This window comes from Trematomus bernacchii, unplaced genomic scaffold, assembly GCF_902827165.1.
Source record: "Trematomus bernacchii unplaced genomic scaffold, fTreBer1.1, whole genome shotgun sequence".
NCBI lineage: Eukaryota > Metazoa > Chordata > Actinopteri > Perciformes > Nototheniidae > Trematomus > Trematomus bernacchii.
Genome location: NW_022987869.1, coordinates 7,893,789 through 7,914,522, shown reverse-complemented (window position 1 = coordinate 7,914,522; position 20,734 = coordinate 7,893,789). Strand labels below are relative to the sequence as shown.

General features: G+C 42.6%; 1 protein-coding gene across 1 annotated transcript in view; it reads right to left on the bottom strand.

Moving 5' to 3' along the window:
- Nucleotides 1-20,734, bottom strand: part of LOC117469234 (fibronectin type III domain-containing protein 5-like) — a 93,902-nt gene that overhangs the window by 27,326 nt on the left and 45,842 nt on the right. Inside the window, exons 4-5 of the mRNA XM_034113615.1 lie at nt 6,154-6,255; nt 3,443-3,545 (exon numbers count right to left, since the gene is read on the bottom strand). Of these exons, the coding sequence (XP_033969506.1) occupies nt 3,443-3,545; nt 6,154-6,255 (205 nt within the window). The remainder of the gene's footprint in view (nt 1-3,442; nt 3,546-6,153; nt 6,256-20,734) is intronic.

Here is a 20,734-nt window from a genome sequence, read left to right as displayed (position 1 = left end):
ATAAAACTGAGGTAATGGTTTTTGGAGCCAAGGCAGAACGTATAAAAGTTAGCGCTGAGCTTCAGTCTGCAATGTTCAAAACAACAGATAAAGCCAGAAATCTAGGTGTAGTCATGGACTCTGACCTGAGTTTCAACAGTCACATTAAAACAGTTACTAAATCAGCCTACTATCACCTAAAGAACATATCTAGGATTAAAGGACTAATGTCACAGCAGGATTTGGAAAAACTTGTCCATGCTTTTATCTTCAGTAGACTCGACTACTGCAATGGTGTCTTTACAGGCCTCACTAAAAAATCTATTAGAAAGCTGCAGCTAATTCAGAACGCCGCTGCTCGAGTCCTCACTAACACTAAGAAAGTGGATCACATCACTCCTGTTCTGAAGTCTTTACACTGGCTTCCTGTGTGTCAAAGAATAGATTTCAAAATATTGTTGCTGGTTTATAAAGCTTTGAATGGTTTAGGCCCAAAATACATGTCTGACCTACTGCTAAATTATGAACCATCCAGAACCCTCAGGTCTTCAGGGACTGGTCAGCTTTCTGTCCCCAGAGTCACAACTAAACATGGTAAAGCAGCATTCAGTTATTATGCTCCGAATATCTGGAACAAACTCCCAGAAACCTGCAGGTCCGCTGCAACTCTTACTAGTTTTAAATCCAGGCTGAAGACTTTTCTTTTTGCCGCTGCTTTTAATTGAACTATTCACATCTTAAACTGCACTGTAACTTTTAACTTTTATTCATGTATTTTTTCTTTTAATGTTTATTTTATTATCTTTCCTTTTTAATGACTGATTTTAAATGCCATTTTTAAAATGTCTTCCATTTTTGTAAAGCACTTTGAATTACCTTGTGTTGAAAGGTGCTATATAAATAAACTTGCCTTGCCTTGCCTTGCCTTGCCTTGTGACTCTTGTTGGCCTCTTATGGGGCTGCTGTCTTTTAAATATGATTATTTCTCTGCTCCTAGTTCATTCCTCTCAGATTCTTCCATCAGTCCCAGTCATTGCATGTCTGTCAATAGAGCTTGGAAAAATATGTCCAATTCAACAAAATGTTTTTGTGAAGGTCAGAGCTAAATTATAGATTGTTTGATTGTGTAATTACAAGGTGAGAGAAAAGAAATCCACATCCTCCTATTAAACTTTTCCATGTTGTACATATACTTGTATTACATGTTGAACCACATGCTGGATATCTTCCCCAGCCTCAAGGAAATACAATAAAATTAATGGATTCATAATTTAAAATGTTTATAAAAATGTATAAATTAATAATGTTGTGTGCAAACATTTCAAATTGAAATATAAAATGAAAAATAAGTTTACTTTTGAAATGATTTCTCACAAAAACCTTTCTAAATTATAGTAAATTATTAAAAAAGGTTTTTAACGCTTATCAAAAGAAACACATGCATTATTGTACTCAGGAGGGGACATTGACAGAGGATTACTGGAAAAGTACACAATAAGTACTTCATAGTACTTGTGGGGGTAGTTTCAGTAGTACTGAGTCCAACAGGATCAATCTCACGAAGAACTAATGGCAACAAAAAAGAATTCCCTCATCAAACTTAGCAGAAGTGGCTTGATTTTGTTCTCAGCAGGTGACTTTGACAGAGTATTTCTCAAAAAATACACAGTAAAAGTACTTCAATGTATTGTTAGTAGTAGGCTTACTAATACAAAGTCAACCCGTATCAATTTCATTAAGAACTAATGGTAACATTTTATTTTTATCATTCATCAAAGATAGCAAAAAACATGCATTATGTACTATGGAGGGGACTCTGACAGAGGATTACTCACAAAGTACACAGTAAAGTACTTCCTTTTATTTCTGGTAGCAGTCAACTAGTACCGAGTCCAACAGTATCAGTTTTATTCAGAACGTATGGTAAAACATATTTGTATCACTCATTGAATATAGCAGGAAAGAAAATGAAGAGCAGCTGATTGACCGAGTGCAGAATCGCTGTATAGTTTAAATCTCCTTAGTTACAATGTTGTCCATTTTAGACAAAGGCTTATTATATTTACAGCCCTAAGAACATTCATTTTCTGGGCTCAATATGTGTCTTGGCTGTTTTCGTTGTGATCGCTAAATTCAGATCGCTGGATCGCGAGAAACACCGCTGTCATCAGGCTGGCAAGGGCTGTTCCATTCTCTGCTCAACCTCCCGCCTTCCCAATGGACTCAGTAGTGCCCCCTGCTGCCGTGGAGCATGTGTGAGTGAGCATGTGTGAATGTGTATGAGCACAACCACGGCGGAATATTACTGCCAAAAGTCACGTGAGTGAGTCACGTGACTTTTGGCAGTAATATTCCGCCGTGAGAAGAAAAAGTTTTTACCTGTAAAAAAAAGTGTTGTAGTTGTAAAAACAAGATTTGTACTTGTAAACAGAAGTGTTGTACTTGTAAAAAAAATTTGTGTACTTGTAAAACCTATGCTGAATTTGTCTCTGAAACATGATTTATTAGAAAAATGGTATGTGTTTATTTGATAGACACGTTTTTTCTTTGCAAAACTAAATGCATTAGTTTGTAGATGGTGTTTTGTGTTTGCAAACCACATTGTGTTTGTTAGTGAATCATGAGGCATTAGTAAAACCTGTTTAGTTTGTTTGTGGAGTTATGGCAGGAAATTAGCTCCATAGACAAACATCATATGTGTAATTCATGGCACAATTCAAACGGGATCGAAAGATAAGTTTTCTCTCCCCATTGACTTCAATGCATAATTTTTCCAAAATAAGGTCCCATGGACCGTAAGTAGATGGGCGTGACTTCGCCACTCTATTCAACTCTCTGGTTGGTCTGGTGTCTTGCCTCTGTTGCATTCACTGAACACGGGAAATTACAATCCTGCCGTCCTCTCTAGTGTCATGATGAGGTTCAGGTAAAGCACGGTCAATGTATTATATTATTGACTCAATAATATAATACATGACTTTGAGAGTAGGCAATCTAGGCATATTAACACAATTAATTAAACATACTTATCACGGCGACGGTGTACTGAGATTTTTTTTTTCATTTTTTTTTTGTTGCTAGGGGGGCCCTAAGCGGCCGCTTAATGGGTCGGGCCGGCTGTGTGTGTGTGTGTGTGTGTGTGTGTGTGTGTGTGTGTGTGTGTGTGCAGGGCCGGCCCTAGACTTTTGGGGGCCCTAAGCGAGCTTTGGCTTGGGGGCCCCCCTCACTCTAGCGCGTTCTCACTACACACAACACGGAACCAACTTTTGTCTTATGATGTTAGCATAAGCACACATATTGTATAAATAAGCATGTAAACACCGTGGACCTAACCTCCTCTAGGGGGGTCCGGGGGCAAGCTCCCCTGGGAAGATTTTTTTTTAAATATTGAAGATAAAAGCATCAATCTGGTGCACTTTGAGAGTGTGTGTGTGTGTGTGTGTTTATTTATTTATTTAATTACGCTGGTCGAGGACTCCGGCTGGATAGTGGTCGTTCCTCTCCAGAGTCCTGAAGTGGACGGCTCGGCTAGGCTGGCTGTCAGCATGCGGCCCAACAGACTGCACCTAGAGACCCCCAAAGAATATAGAGTTTATTTTAAGCATCTTTACAGTACTCCTCATTTGTTCACAGAAGTGCAGTTATTTCCCATTCCCTGCTCACATTAACAGAGGATGACATTATGTAACTGTTACGGCCGCCACCTCCCCTGTCCTGTTAACTCTGTTTTGCCTGTGTTATATGTAAATGAGCTGTGCGGTTGCCCTGATGTAATTGGCTACTCATCTCCTGGTCGTCCTTTAGTATAGCTGTGTTTTTCTTACAGCCTCCTTTTGTTAGTTTGTACCACTTTGATAGTGAGGGTTGTTTTGTTGCTATTTTGTTTGTTAGTATCTATTTCTTTGTATTTAACTCCCTTATTAGAGTCCTCCTTTTGTTGGTTGCTCATTTAAACCTGCGCCTTTTGGCCTTTTTGTTTGCTCCAGGCTGCTTGCCTTCCATTTTCTTACATCATTATTTAAAGGTCTCATGTCATGGCCATTTCTACTGATCATAATTCCATTGTTGAGGTATACTAAAATAGATTTATATTGTGCAATTTTCCAAACTCACATTGGTTTCTCATACAGCATCTCTGTAAAGTATGTGTATTCACTCTCTGACCTAAACGGCTTGTTGGAGCTCCTGACCCCCCCTCCTTATGAGCCCAGTGGCCGTCTGCGAGACAGCGAGACACAGCGAAACCAGCCCGAGCACACACACACACCCGCAGCCTGGCTGGGAGTTTGTGTGTGTGCTCACACACCGACTCACAGCCTCGCCGCGTCCCGCCGTCTCAGGGAGGAGAAATCGGCGGAGCTGCAGCTAAGAAAAGATTGAGTGTGTGTGTGAGGAAGTCCGCGGATTGGTCAATTTGGACCAATCCACGGACTTAACGTAACGGCTCCACGGATTGGTCCATTTGGGTATGGGCACGTCACCATACCCAGGAAGAAAACAATGGAAAAATAAAAATCTCCAACGAGGCGTTTTGGGGCAGCATAGACAGGTCTTTTCTGTGTTAGAGTTTTACTCGCTACAGGGTGTACTTTGAGGGTTTTTGACTTTGCAGACCGTTTACATGCAGAAAAACCTTCATAACACACAAGGGGACGGGTAATAACCGGAAAAACATGACATGGGACCTTTAATAAACTCCTTATAATTATTACCAATTTCAACTGGTGTGTTTTGCTTTTCCTCATCCCGGACTTAACAGTAACGCTGAGCAGAAACTGGCTTGTGAGGGTATATTTAGCGAGCAGCAAATGGTGCTTTGATTTTTTTGGCTGGGATCCTGAGTGATTGTTGGAGGACTAGCAGCACTGTGAGTGTAGAGGTTATATAGAGAAGATAAAAGAGTGAATATAGATTTGAGCTAATCACTCATTTGGGGACTCATTTTCAACAAATAAGGCTAAATGATGAAGCAAGGAATAAACAAGGTTGTCGGCGTGTGTCTCATTCAAATTTGAACATTAAGATGTATCTGGCAACTGCGGTGGAGTTTGATTGTATTCAATATTAAGTATACAAGGAGAGAAATCCATCACAGAGGCACATTTACACAGAAAGGGGTGTTTCTGTGCCTATCAAACAATAAACCCAAAGGTTAAAGACAACACGTTTTATTTTGAAAGACATTTGAGGAACATTTCAAGGCACATGGGGGTTCAAAGCAGAAGTAAAACACAAAATAAGTAATTGGATAAGGATTAAGTATCCAAAAAAAGAAAGGAAATGCAAGTTTGAACTGTCCTTTAGATTACAAAAAAAAATCCCTACTGATGATGAAGCTCCACCAAACTCCATTGGGAACATTTTACCGTCCTCTGAGGGAAGATCATAGGTGCTAGCGAGCCATCGGGGATTGTTCAATGACACTTCTGCAGGATGGCTGCATGCTGACGAGCACATTTAACCGAGTCCTCAGCTGAAGGACAATCGGCGTCAGTCTATTAAGCTGTAATGGATTATAAAAAGTTTAATAGAGTCATGATAATGGAGTCTCAGTAGATACTTCTCATTTAGAAAGGAGGACTGGCTTTAATTTAGGAATCTCTGAGCTGTATAAAGAGTTTGATGAGTTATGTTAATTAAACAGCGAGAGGGAGTTAAGAAGTATAAAAGTGAAGTACTAAAAGGCCTATGTTTCTTTATTAATGCCAATATTTATGATTTTTATGACTTGCTATATGGTGAACTATTAACAAAGAATCTGGTATTTATGCTCATTTTACCTAAATATCTGCTTTTTAAAGAATAATAACAAATCTATCACAACTACATGCACTGCAGGCATGTGTGTGATGCCATATTTAATTTTGGCTTAATATACATTATTTAATTTCATATTCTGTTCTTGTACATATCATATTCTATTTACATGTATATAGACTTTTTGCACAATTTTTAATTTTTAATTTTTGTATTTTATTATACATGTTGCATTGTTGGAAGAGCTCAGGTCAGAAGAATTTCATTGCCATTTCTACACTCTAGCTATGGGCATATGACAATAACATCTTTGAATTTAATTGGAGTGTGTGTGTGTGTGTGTGTGTGTGTGTGTGTGTGTGTGTGTGTGTGTGTGTGTGTGTGTGTGTGGTGTGTGTGTGTGCGTGCCCCCCTCACTTGCACGCTGTAGTATGTGTCCTCGTCCAGGTCCCATAGCACACACCAGCGGCTGGAGGTGTTCACCTCTCGGATGGAGCGCTGCATGAGGCCGTCCTGCCTCTGGTGCAAACACAAGGACAGGTAATAAAAAACCACTGCACCACTGTTTCATTATTGTTTCACAATTACATGACAGGCTTTATAAATGCAAATAAAATCCTCTGCCGTAACTTCCCTTCAGCCCTTAATGTCTCACTGTGGGGAAATAAGGTTTGCAGGCAAGGTAACACCAGCAATATTCATTTTTGTAGAAACAGAAGAAAGAGAGATATTCTGCTGGTGCTAGAAAGTAGACTTAAATGGAGAATTAATGAACAAATATCATCCTCCTCTACACCTCGACAAATCCTTGAAATCCTCAAAATATTCAGGTTAGTTCAGAATGATTAAGTCTTTACTTTATAATGTGTTACAAAGCATGCATGAACTTGTTTTTCTTTTTACATTTTAGGATACTGGCAAAACAGTAAGACAAACTCATTAACCTCTGAAGCCCATAACCACAGTTTCTCCGCTGTGGTCAACAAGGCGGCAGAGCGGACTCCGCCCTGCCTGTTGATATAAGCCACTGTGGTGCTGTTGTCGCTCCTGACCATTACATGTCTCCCTTGAATTAGGGGCATGAAATGCTGGAGGACTAACACTACCGCCCGTAGCTCTAGGAGGTTGCTGTGTCGTGTTTCTGTTAGAGACCAGCGCCCACCTATAGCCCTTTTCAGGCAGGTCCCTCCCCATCCTGTTCTGGATGCGTCCGTGAACACTGTGATGTAGGAGGTCACCCGTCCCGTGATCCGGGGACCCCCAAAACCGGAGGTTGCCCTCCACTGAGGGGGGGATGGTCACCAACTGCCGTTTCTGCCTCTTGGGATCCAAACGCAGACTGGAGAACCACCATGTAGTAACCCCAGCGGGACCACAATGTGAACAGCCGCCATGAGACCCAGCTGTGACAGTTAAAGCTGTCACAGTTGCCCCCTGTCGCAGCCTGTGCACCGGCCGGAGAAGGGACGCACGTCTGCTCTCTGACAGGGTGGCGCGTAGCGCGTCTGCATCAAGCACCACTCCCAAATACAACGCCTGTTGGTGAGGTATGGGGGTGCTCTTTCTCCAATTGATCGCAAAGCCTAATTTGGTTAGGTGTGTGATCAATTGTGCTGTGCAAAACATTGCCTGTTCCCGGGACCCAGCCATGACTATGAGGTCGTCTAGGTCAGCGGGTTTCAAAGTGTGAGGCGCGCCTCCCCTGGGGGGCGCCAGAGAGCTTCAGGGGAGGCGCAGCGTGAGACAAAAAATAACGAGAAAAAGATGAGTAAAGTGACACTTGCCCACTTGTGGCTGTCTGTGGAGACCGAGTTCCCCCACCTCGCCAAAAAGGCTGTAAAAGTGCTCATTCCCTTCACCTCCACCTACCTGTGTGAGTGCGGGTTTTCCGCATTGACTTTGATCAAAAGCAAGTGCCGGTCAAGGCTGCAGCCAGAGTATGATCTGCGTTTATTCCTGTGTGCATCAAAGACGCAGACTCAGTGTTCCCACTAAAGTAGGGGTGAGTGTAATAAGGAGGCAAAGTTGACGTTCAGTGTGTTGCCGGGAGCATATAAGGATGTATCCACGATGTTGAAAATGTTAAAAATGTTAAAAAAATATGTGTTGAGAACACGGCGTGCGAAAATATACGGGTCAAGCTGCAGCTAGATTTGCCTGTCCTCTGTAAGAAGGTGTCGGCGACTGACAGCTATAATGTGGGGTTTTCGAAAGCAATCATGCCATCACTAGCTGTCTCTGTCATTCTGCACACACAAACAGACACACTCAGACACAAATAGACAAACACACACACACATTATAACATTATTACAAATTGAAATAGAATATTTCATGTTCTATTAATATAAAGTGAAGTCAGTTACTCTATAAAACAGTTGGTAGTTATGGGTACTTTTTACTTAAAGCTCACCTATAATGCTATATTTTAACAATATATTATAGGGCCATATCTATACAAAACATGTCTCTGAAGTGTTTTGCTCAAAATACCAAACAGATCCCCCATTGTAGTATGCCTCATACTATTTCAGCCCTGTTACTAAAGTGCTAATTCTGAGTATGTAGCTTGTTGTGGCCACGCTCCCCCATTGTAGTATGCCTCATACTATTTCAGCCCTGTTACTAAAGTGCTGATTCTGGGTATGTAGCTTGTTGTGGCCACGCCCCTTTAGAGCGTGCATGCAGCAGAGCTGCAAAGAGAAGGGTTACGCCCCGTCCACACAGCGGCGTGCGATGAAGCTTGGCGGTGGGCGTGTCTGAAGCTTGGGGAGTTCTCGCGAGCAACGCGACCAACAACCAATCACATGAATCTCCCGCCTCCGACATACAAAGCAAAAAAGCCTGGTTCTTCTCCACTATTGCCAAAATGGATGCCGGTTTTGTAGCAAGGGTAGCAAGTGTAGTAGCAAGGGTGGCTTTAGTATATGCAATGTCTCGCAGGAGGCCATGTAGTGTGCGTCGCTGTTGGGTACATCCGATACTCAGAAAACGTCAGCAACGGGGGGAATACCACGTTCTGGTCCAAGAGCTCCATCTGGATGACCACCTGTTTCAGCAGTACTTCAGGATGAGCAAAGACGTGTTCGACGAGTTGCTCGGCAAAGTGGGTCCACTGATTACAAAGGCGGACACTCATGCGTTTGTCAATCGGACCCGCCGAGCGACTCGCCATCTGCCTACGGTACGTTTTGTGTATTTCTACTTCTTTAATATGACTCTGTATAGAAAGAGAGAGAATGCATGCCATGGATGAATGATGAATGAAGTCTGTGATTGAGTTCAGATAGATGACATTAATTAAGATAGCTAGGTAAACACAGTATTGCTCCCCTGTGTACATGGCGTGTGTGTGTGTGTCTGTGGTCTGTGTGTGTGGTCTCTCTGTGTGTGTGTGGGGGGGTCTGTGTGTGTCTGTGGTTTGTGTGTGTGGTCTCTGTGTGTGTGTGTGTGTGTGTGTGTCTGGTCTGTGTATGTGTATGTGGTCTGTGTGGGGGGGGATCTGTGTGTGTGGGGTCTGACATATATATATTTTTAATCATGTATATTACTTTTTTCTCAGGTACCTGGCAACCGGTAACTCATACAGGACCATAGCATTCAGCTGTCTGCAGCTACCACCTGACACTGTCATCCCAGGAGCAGAGCGGCTGGGCCTTCTTCCCCATGTGTTGGTTGGAGATGAGGCTTTTCCGCTGCTGGACAACCTGCTGCGTCCATTCCCTGGATGTCACCTCACACGTGAAAGGAGGATGTTCAACTACCGCCTCAGCCGGGCCAGGTTGGTGGTTGAATGTGCGTTTGGCATCCTCTCAACCCAGTGGAGAATGTTCAGGCGTGTCATCACCACCAGCCCGGAGGTAACAGAGCTGTGTATGAAGGCCACCTGTGTGTTGCACAACTTCCTCCGCAGGAAGACGATAGGAAGGAAATCACGCACACCTATCGCAGAGTCCACGGATGAAGCTCCAGCTACTCCAACCCTGCGTGATGCACCGAGGATGGGCTCCAACAATGCCACACGCAGATCGCTCCAACTGCGGGAGACCTTCAGCTCCTATTTCAATGAGGAGGGTGCAGTGCCATGGCAGGCGAATGTGGTGTAGGGTCACCATTGTCTCCAAACCAAAAGCTCTTTTAAGAGCTACCCATATTTTCTTTAAAAAGCAAATATTCCAAATGAGCCATTTTAAAATCAAACATTCCTAATAAACATGTTTCTTGAATTGATATTATGATATTACTAACAACCTTTTTCCTTCAGCTCTGTTTTTACTGATAAACCACTCATAATTTCAATAGGTTTTCACATGAACAATTACAGAAGACAGCACATTATATATCGACATACATGAAGCTTCTGGTATGTTGCAACTGACAAACCACATGAACAAGTGAAGACACAGTATAGCCATAACATACTTTTATTTATGTAATGTTGTGAGTGAAGTGTGTGATGAGTGATGAGTGTAAAAACATGTAGTGTGGATCAGTATGTGTGAAAAACAAAAATCAATTTTCTTCCTCCTGGTCTGCCTCAAAAATGACCTTGTGAATCACTCTTGCCCTCTTTGCTCTTGACATCAGTCTCATGGTGGGCAAGAGGCTCCGGAAGAATAACTGGTCCTCGTCCTCCTCCACCACCACTGGTGGTGGTGGCATGGACAGAATAGGACCGACGGCAGACAGCAAACTTTTCTCGAAGGAGGACATCTCCCTTCCCCTTTTCCCCCGGACCTCAACACTCGCCTCCTCCTGTCCTGTCTCCCCTGCCTCTGCTTGCAGGCTGACTGGCTGGCTGACTGGCTGGCTGACTGGCTGGCTGACTGTCATCTAGCTGGCTTTCCTGGCTCTCTTCCTCTGGCACCAGGGTGGATGGAGGCAGGGTTTGCCAGGGGACATTGCTGGACGTCTCACGGTCAATGATGAATGGGTTTAAAAAACTCATCACTGCCGTGAAACGCCAGGGCTTATATCCCCCTGAAGACCCTGCACCGCTTCTTTTCGCCTCTTTTTCATTCTGTTTCTCCTTCCTGAACCTGTCCCTCAGTGTCTTCCATTTCTTTCTGCACACTTCGTCTAATAAAATGAAATGAAATAATAAAGTAAATTTCTTGAATTTTGAAGTAAAAAGATGTGATTCTACACTGTATTTTAGTGAACATGTATTGTTTGAACTGTTTTAGGTAATCACAAACGGGTTTTGATAAGTCACTTAGAATAGGAATGTTATTCTTACTTTCAAACTCACTGATCCAGAGATTCTGTGTTCCAACACACCAACATCGCTTCTTATCATCCATAAAAGCCAGATGCGGTTGTTAAGTCATTAAAGACATCGTTAAATAGGTGGAGAAAAGTTTAAATGTCTGAAGGGGGATAGTTTAGGTGAAAAGATCCCCTGGGAAAGGAATGTAGAGTAAGATAAGGTAGAGATAAACATTGACTTTTGACCTGGTGAAATTTAGGATCTCACTCTCTGTTCGGAACTCTGATTGACCTCGGCCAGAAGCGAATCCAGCCAATCAGGACACTTGGGGGAGGTGAGCAGTTTAAACAGCTCCTCCCCAGGGGTTCTCTAATTCGCTTGGGAGAAAAGTGGGAAGGAAGAGATGACCCATCTCCGCCCCAAAAATAGATAGAAATACTGATGTTTTTGAGTGTAAAATGCTTCTGGTTTGCTGAAGGCAGGTCTAGAGACGTGTAAACCGCATCCCAAACCTGAAGTCTGTACTTCTCGTTTCCTGAAGGCTGGTCTGTCTACCTGTAAACCGCGTCACAAACCTGAAGCCCGGAGTGCTCGAGTACTCTGTATAACTTGTATATGTGTTTGGTTTCCTACTAGAAGTAAACTCAGATAATTTGTTATAACTTTGATTCCGGTGTTTTCAATTCCTTTCTTAATTTAATAGAGATCCAGCCTCATCCAACGAACGGCGCGGAGAGGGGGGCTATTCAGCCACCAGAAAAGTGTTCTACTCCAACAATTTACGAAATTATTCCTCCATTAATGAAAACCAAATCCCTTTATCACTGTCAATTACATAAAAGCTTTTACATGTCACACTTTATATGATGACAACCTACCAGTTTCACCCACTGTCTCTGCCACCTCCCTCCATGCCTGGCTCCTCCGGTTTGTATCCCGGTAGGTAAATAGGGACTGGTCGTAAAGCACCGGGGGATTCCCTCAAAGTGAATGGGCAGAAGCGTTGAAGCTTCATCGCACGCCGCTGTGTGGACGGGCCGTTACAGCAGAGAGAAGTAGAAACTCAGCTAAACGCTGCTGTGATTAAACGCCGTATTATGTTCCAAAACACATCAAGGATTATTTCTGAAACAGTATGGAGCTCAAATGCTTTTTCTGTCGCGGTTTTACCACAAGGTGAGTACTTTTTTACTAGGGCTGTCAGTCGATTAAAATATTTAATCGCGATTAATCGCATGATTGTCCATAGTTAATCGCGATTAATCGCAAATTAATCGCACATTTTTTATCTGTTCTAAATGTACCTTAGAGGGATATTTTTCAAGTTTTTAATACTCTTATCAACATATGAGTGGATAAATATGCTTTATATGTTTGTTTATTATCATTTGAACAATGACAAATATTCTCATGAATATTAAACACAACAACCTCTGAACATTACAAATATTCGCCTCAATTCAACCAAGAACCTCTCTCATACAATAATATGTGTGTGTGTGTGTGTGTGTGTGTGTGTGTGTGTGTGTGTGTGTGTGTGTGGAGATCGTTGGAGCTATGTGCAGCTCAAGGCATATATGCTCGAACGGGAGCTGCAATCATGTTGCGCGTACTATCCGTGCTGAGTGTGCTGACTTTTCGTACAATGTCCCACTGTCTGGCTACCTGCATAAAGTCAAGTGCTCGGCGCAGTTGTCGGCGAAATGTCATTGAAACAGCTCCTTATATCCGTTAGCGCAGCTAGCTAGCACCGGATGCTAACAACAACAACACGTAAGGTGTGCCTCGCTCGCGCGAGTCGCGCCACACATACACACATACACACATACACACACACACACACACACACCCTCCCGGTCCTCCCGATGGCCAGTCCGGGCCTGCCGGTGAGCGTGGAAGTGTGGTCTGCCACAAGCGGGCGGCAGGAACGGGGCTGTCAGCATCAGCTTGTACAGTAGATGGTATTTTAAACTCGATGCGCTCTGAAACTACGGGGCGGCCGAGGACAAAAAGTACACATGCGTTAATCGCGTTAAAATAATTAGTGGCGTTAATTTTTTTTTGCGTTAACGCGTTATTAACGCGTTAACGCACATACTCTCTCCATAGAGTATTAGCTCTGAGTGTTAGCGATGCTTGCTAATGTAAACACAGACCATATTACTTCCAAAACACGTTGCGCATTGTTTCTGATACAACAACGTTTCTGACAGGGGACGATAGGTTGGGACGTGGGCGGAACGTTGCCAGGAATCTAATGTAAAGCCAGCCCACATTTTAATAATGTCGTCATGACCGCAGCAAATCTGGATCAGCTCCGTTGTACCCCTGTTTTTAGAGATGAGAGTAAGGGGGAAAAGAGAGAGGGTTGTATTTGTGACACTTTGTGAGTCTCCTTACACACCGGGGGACACATATAAAAGACATACAAAAGTGCATTTTGCATAATAGGTGACCTTTAAGTACATTTTGAACCACATACTTCTTTACTTTTACTTGAGTAAAGATGTTTAGTAAGTATACATTTTACCAGATAATTTTTTAAACACAAGTATTTAGTGGACTGTCATCCAACTACAACATTTCCTGAAAAAACACGACATTCATTTTCATCGAAAAGAAAACAAAGTTAGACTGTTTAATCATTATAAAGCCTTGAAGTCACAGGCCTCCATTAGCTTCCACGGACACAGCTTGAGTCACCAGCGCCCTGGTGTGCCTGCTCTCTCAGTGTCTCTGACATGTCTCAGTTAATTTCAACCTTCTTCTCATCCCTGTGTTCCCAGTCCTCACAATATTCCCCTTGCACATACATCCCTTCATCCCTCCATCCCTTCTTCTGCTCTCCCTTCAGCAGTCTACAGCATCCCGGCTTCTGTTTACCTTCCTCCTTCAGCAGCTAAGTCAGTAGCACAAGTGCCTTGTCCAGTAACCTTAGGGGCCATGCTACACGCTAACCAAATAGCGACTCTCATCCAGCACTTTCATTTCCAACTGGTTTCCCCTCTATGCTAAGGACTTTACGACAAACGTTCCTCAGCCAACGCCCCCGTATCAAAGGGTGTGGGCAGACGTGGAAGGCCACATTCTCTATCAGTAAGGCAGAATGCCCCTACAACCCAACAACACCTGAGTGACTAGCACGGCCCCTCAGCACACCCGTTAAGGTAAATGTTCTAGCTACTGCCTTAAAAATCATCCAGATACGCTGGTTTGTTTATTTTCTCACGATTGGCTTCACTCACGGTTTCCATCCAGGTCTAGAAGTACTCTCTAACACATCTCACAGCTCATTCTAAAATCCTCCCTTTACCGCGTTTTGTACCACCTGAAAATACTGGAAAAAAAAAAAATAATCTCAACCATCCCAAGCAATAACAGCGTCATTCCAAGCCGATGCAACATGTAAACATCGACCATGCCATCACCCTCATCCACTCAGCAGGCCGCAGAGCATGGCTCTCTAAAGCAGACATCAACAGCGCATTCAAAATCTTGCCTATTCATCCAGACTTCTGGCGTTTCTTCAGATCGTGCTTGACGGGAGCCCATTACTTCTCGGTACACCTCACATTTGGCTGCAGAAGCACTCCCAGGATTTTCGATTCACTCCAGCTCTGTGCTGGATTTTGACCAACTATTACAGACCCCCCTATGAACTCCATCATCTCGACAATTTTCTCGTCGTCACTTCACCATCCACACCCTCACATCACGGGCTAAACTCACTTATAATAAAATACTTCGGGCCGCGGCCAGGCTTGGAATTTTGTCATTTTAGGAGCAAGGCCATTTGGCCTTTAGTGTCACACATTTTTTTAGGGCACAAAGGCCACATGCCAGGGCACAAAGGCCATTGAGGGAAACATTTGGATTTGGAGCTTTCAAATAAATAACTACACTTTCTGATAAGAAAAACACATGAATGACATGGAAAACAAATCGCTTTTTTAATATCAATAATGTCAAACATTATATCATCATACAGGCCTATGCCTCCTTAGTATTACCGTATATAAAATGAAATACTCTACTTTGAATAATTAGTGTTAGGTATGTTTTCTATCTACTACTTCTCCCATTCACAAATCCGAAATAAAATCTAAAAATCTAAAATTCTATTAATATGTAACAAATATAATCCATTTCAGAGCAGAAGAAACAGCCTTCAAGGGTCAAACTCTGCACATACATCATTCAGTAGTGCACAGAGAAGCTCAAACATTCACCTGTATGAACAAGCAATACTTTGAAATGCAAAAGTCTGTGTGTGCGTGTGTGTGTGCACAAGAGTCTCTTTCATAAAATGTTTCAACTCGAGCGTCAAATTCGCGTGACGCGTTCTTGCGGTAGCCAATCAGCGGTGAGGATCTCAGCCTGCCGTCACTGACGTTGAATCAGAAAACCAAAACATCAGCCATTAGCTGTTAGCACATATAGCCCACAGCTCCTCATATCTGTTCAGAAACTGGAGAAAAGTTATACACGAACCGAACACAGACTGTCTGTGTCATGGCGAATACAGTCACTGTTGTATCTGTGTCTGTATCATGTTGTTGTGAGTGTGGACGGAGCAGCTACAACGTTAACTTAGCCTGATCGATCCGATCTCCATTCAGACAAACACACGTTTTAAAAGGTTCTTAGCCTGCCGTCTTGTCTGCACACTTGTCAAAGCATTAATTCATGGTTTTTACTAACCGTTATCAGTATGTTGTTACTTAGGCATCATTTTGAAACGTGTATTACAATTAAAGGGGACCTATCATGCAAAATGCACTTTTGTACGTCTTTTATACATGAATATGTGTCTCCGGTGTTCCAGGAAACTCACCAAGTGTCAGAAAACACAACCCTCTCTATTTTCCTCCATACCCAAATCTCTAAAAAAGGGGCTGCAACGGATCTGATAAAAACTGATCCAGATTTGAACACGTTACTGACGTCAGGACGGTGGCGCTACGGCTATTGGGCCAACTCTCCACCTATCAGGGGAATGTGGGGTTGGGCCACGGCCGGCCATTTCCGCTCGAAAGCGCTGGAGACGCTGTAGTACATATGCCAGGCCTGTAAGTGGCGCTGTAGTCTGCCACAAAAGCAGCGAAGAAGACTTCCCGCGCATGGTTGCCATGGTTGCCCTTCTGTTTATTCTCCACTGGGGCTCTTTTTCTCCCTCCCCGAGGCAAGCGTTTGCTCCTGCTGCTTTAATTCAATGCAATCCCTCCCCGTCGAGGCAAGCACTGTAATTATCTCCGGTTAGTCCACCAGCAGATGACAAACACCCACCTCTCCGCCTCTTCCAAGGAACGAGGGGACTGTGCAGCAGAGTTTCACCTAAGTTTTTTTTCGCCGGTCAAGATGTCCGTTAAAGTTTAAATCTTACGGACAAAATTAGAAAAGTGCCGGTCAAAGGTCTTCTTTGTTATTTATTGAGCTTTAAAACAAATGAATAACGACTCTATATCATAATATAATAAAACACGGAGGACGGAGATCTCCCCCCTCTTCTGACAGCCCAGCAGCTGTTCAGAGCATGCTCCCCTCTCCTGCAGGGGGGCGTGGTCAGCTGCAGCTCACAGAATCAGCCCCCTGCAAAAACAGTGCTGGAAAGAGCAAATGGAGCGAAATGAGGCATGGCTAAAATGCAGGATCTGTTTGGTATTTTGAAAAAAAAACTATATTTATATACTTTATATAGGTATGGCCCTACAATATATTGTTCAAATATAGCATGATAGGTGTCCTTTAAATCACGATAAAATATGTTCATTTTGTTGTAGTTGGTTTCTACCACAGTATTTACATGGATATAAGCCCCGCCCCCTCTCCAGCGCGTCCTGTTTGAATGACAGGAGTAAACACAGCTGACAGCCGCAGTGAAACTCGAGCGATTAGACCAATGCTAATATACGCATTGCATCCGGTGTGAACGCAGCATAATGCAGTTCAGAGACCAGACCACTGTTCTGACGCCTTTAAAGCAACTTTGAGATGTTAACAGTGTGAGGGGCACAAATGCCATGGTGGCCATAGGACGTACAATTATTTTCGAGGCATCACGGCCAGACCGCCGTGAAATTCCTTACCTGGCCACGGCAAAACCTGCCTAGAACCTTCATCAAGTTCTTAGGCATCACCCTGGAATCATTGTCCTTCCTGGCTTCCACCCTTAGAGAAAATACAATGCATCACTCTTCTCCTGTCAAACTATATGCAGGCAGACAGATGCACGAAACGCCAGCTGTTAGCCCTCCTCGGCCACCCAAATTATTCAATTTGCATAATCCCTCAAGCTAAATATTTTCTATTCTACCTGTTGAACAAAGCGGCATCGGCCCCCTTTATAAACAACTGATTTGTTCTAGATGAGGCATGCAAAATGGAAATTAGTCTCTGGCAAGATTTCTCGGCTTCTTGGAATGGCATCTCCTTCTTTCCCGAAGAGTTCATCACGAAACCCGAGGATATCCAACTATCCAACCCTCCATACGTTTCGGCAGCTACTACGCAGGGAGATGGTTTGCTTCCGCCTGACCACCAGAGTTCATAGCTCAATTCCCAGGCGCTTTCTTCTTCGTCTACGCTTCACAAGTTATACCCGATCGTCATATCCGCCATTCTTTGGGGGCACGAATGGACTAGGGAATGTTTAATCATCGACACTGATAACAAAGCAGTCCTAGAGATACTTAACAAAGGCCGGTCTCGCTTTCCAGCCATCATACAGTTCATGCGCAGACTCACCTTAATTTCAGCTCAACACCAGTTCATCCTCAGAGCAGCACACATTCCAGGTCATCAGAATAGCATTGCTGATTCATCCTCTCATTTCCAATTCAAGTCCACACACATGACTGACTCATATCCACACTGAAGAAGTAAAACAGACCAGCTGGGAATTTCATTACATATCTACATCTTCCGCCTCAACTCCTATCTCAGTCCATACGAGCTGCTGATAAAATACCGCAGCACACTGCCCACGCAACACCAACATCTACTCTTTCTCACCGAAACAGGAAAAACGTCCACACGTTTCTGGTTCCAGAAGCATCTACAAAACAGGCTAGGATTTACCATCCATGTCCTCGGCCGCTGGTCATATCAACTATACCACTCTTACATCCACAACAACCTAAACAATCTCAGACAAACACACACAGCTCTATTTAATCTGACTCTTTTGGGAGACCATAGTCAGCCCGAGCCGGACCACGCAGGAGACAAAACCCCAACTCTGACTCTCCCTCTGCCCGGACCACAGAACATCCTCCCAGACCAGACCAACAGACGTCATTCGTCATTATCATCTCATTACCCCCTCCATATCAATTCATTTTTACTTTTTTCATTAAACCTGCAAACAACATACCATTGTGGCATGGTCCTTGCTAGTGAAATTAAGTACATTTGTTAATTTAGCTTCAGGAGCATGCCTGAACCCCATCTCTAATCAATTCTAATCTACCAATCCCTTCATCCCTACATCCCGCCTTTCTCCATCCCTTATCCCTTCATAGCTTATCCCTCCTTTCCCTCATCCCTTCATTCCTCCTTTCCCTCATCCCTTCATGCCGACATCGCTTATGCCTCCATCCCTTCAACCCGACAGTCCTACACCCATTACATTATATATTTAGCTGGCGCTTTTGTTAAAAGATATTTACAATAAGTGCAAAAACCATAAAGATTCAAACTCCGAACAACAAGCAAAGTGCAGATATATTCACTTCACGCTAAATCATACCATATTAAGTGCTGGTGAATTAGGTACAATCCCTTCATTCCTTCTTCCCGACATCCCTAATTCCCTTCATCCCTCCCTTCCCTTATCCCTATACCCCCTAATCCGCTCTACCTGTCTCCGTTCGTGTTTTTTTCAGGAAGGTTCACTTGATGAAAAAACGACTGTTACAAATGATTATATAAACTTCTGTGTAGAACTAGTTGTTCTCACTAAAGAAATACAACTCTATCCAAATAATAAATCATATGTGCATTGTAAGAAACGTACCGTGAAATTCACAGTATTTAACTGGCAGCAATTGACAAGTTACTTACTGTAAAATGAATTACAGTAAGTAACTTGTCAATTGCTGCCAGTTATATACTGTAAAGGTAATCACAGTATTTACAAGTTTTTATTTACAGTAACAGTGTAAAATGAAACACAGTAACTTCCAAGTACTGTATTTGTGTTTACGGTAATAGTGTTTTAACTGTAAAATGAAACACAGTCAATAGCATTTACTTTATTTGGTATTACAGTAGTAGTATTATAGCTGTAAAATGAAACACAGTAACTTCCAAGCACTGTATTTGTGTTTACGGTAATAGTGTTTTAACTGTAAAATAAAACACAGTAATTTCCAAGCATTGTATTTTTGTTTAAGGTAATAGTATTTTAACTATAAAATAAAACACTGCCATTTAAGAAGTACTGTATTTTTGTTTACGGTAATAGTATTTCAACTGTAAAATAGAAACTTTAATGCTATCATTTTAAGTTACAGTATCAGTATTGTAACTGTAAAACAATTTATTATAGTATACTTGCAGGGAGACAGCAAACAATACATTTTAACAATGTATTCTTAATTGTTGAACGGTATCAAGAACATGTATTTTCTTGTGCTAAATGATAAATATTTTCATCCATAAAACAAACAATATTAATATCCAAAAACATGGAGATTGCATTTTTAAAACAGTGGCGATAACAAATCAACACAAAAAATATGAAGCCATTTCTTCTGCCAAGCCATTTTAGAGACGTGCTGTAGTTGAAAAGGTGTCACGACCTCGACACAAACTGGAGAACCCAAATGCACGACCCAGAGACACAGTCTTGAATGTAACAATAACAAAAAAAACGCTCACAAGGAGGAAAAAACTAAGCATAACAAAAAGAGAACTTAAGATAAACTTAAACTAACAAAACAACAAAACCTGACGTGAGTGAAAACGATCCTCTCTTTGCTGAGGCCTGGCACGACCACACATGGGAACAAACACGAACTGACACAGGACAGAGGGGAGACAGGACTATTTAAACATGAGGTGAGTGGGAACAGGTGGAAACAATCCGGGGCGGGGCAGACACCGACGATGGCGGGAAAACACACAAAGGGAGGAAGTAACAGGGCCTGAAATGAGAGACAAGAGGGAAGTACAAAATGAAGCAGGAAATGGAAACGAGACACGACATGAAACACGGGGACTTAACTAGAGATGAATGACATAAATAGACAGACCTGACATGACGTGAATAAACATGAACTGACTAAACATGAAATGACAGACATAATACATAAACATAACTAACACATTTGACGAGACACAACAAAAGGCACTGTTTGGCAAATACATTATCACTATTCTTAGATAATACACAATACTTTAAAACACTTTGAATACAAACAACCAAATGCATGCAGGAATGGACCCTGTACTGAACTTACAAACCTTACACGTGTAAGACATTTTGATTACATAAATTAACTGACAAAATTGTTTGTATTATTAGGCTTGTTTGAGACGAGCTGCGGCTCGCCTCGAAAGTAGACGAGAATAGCCGATTGCAGCCGAGGAAGGTCTCAAAAAGCTCGCCTGAAGTCGGACAGCTCGGAGTCTGCTTCTTCTTCTTCTCTCGGTTTTTGGCGGATTGCAAACAACTTTAAGGTGCATACCGCCACCTACTGTACAAGAGTGTGTATCACCATATCATCCTATCACCACTTGTGGAATTATACCATGTATACCCTTTCTGATCTTCCTCCCACCTTTTCT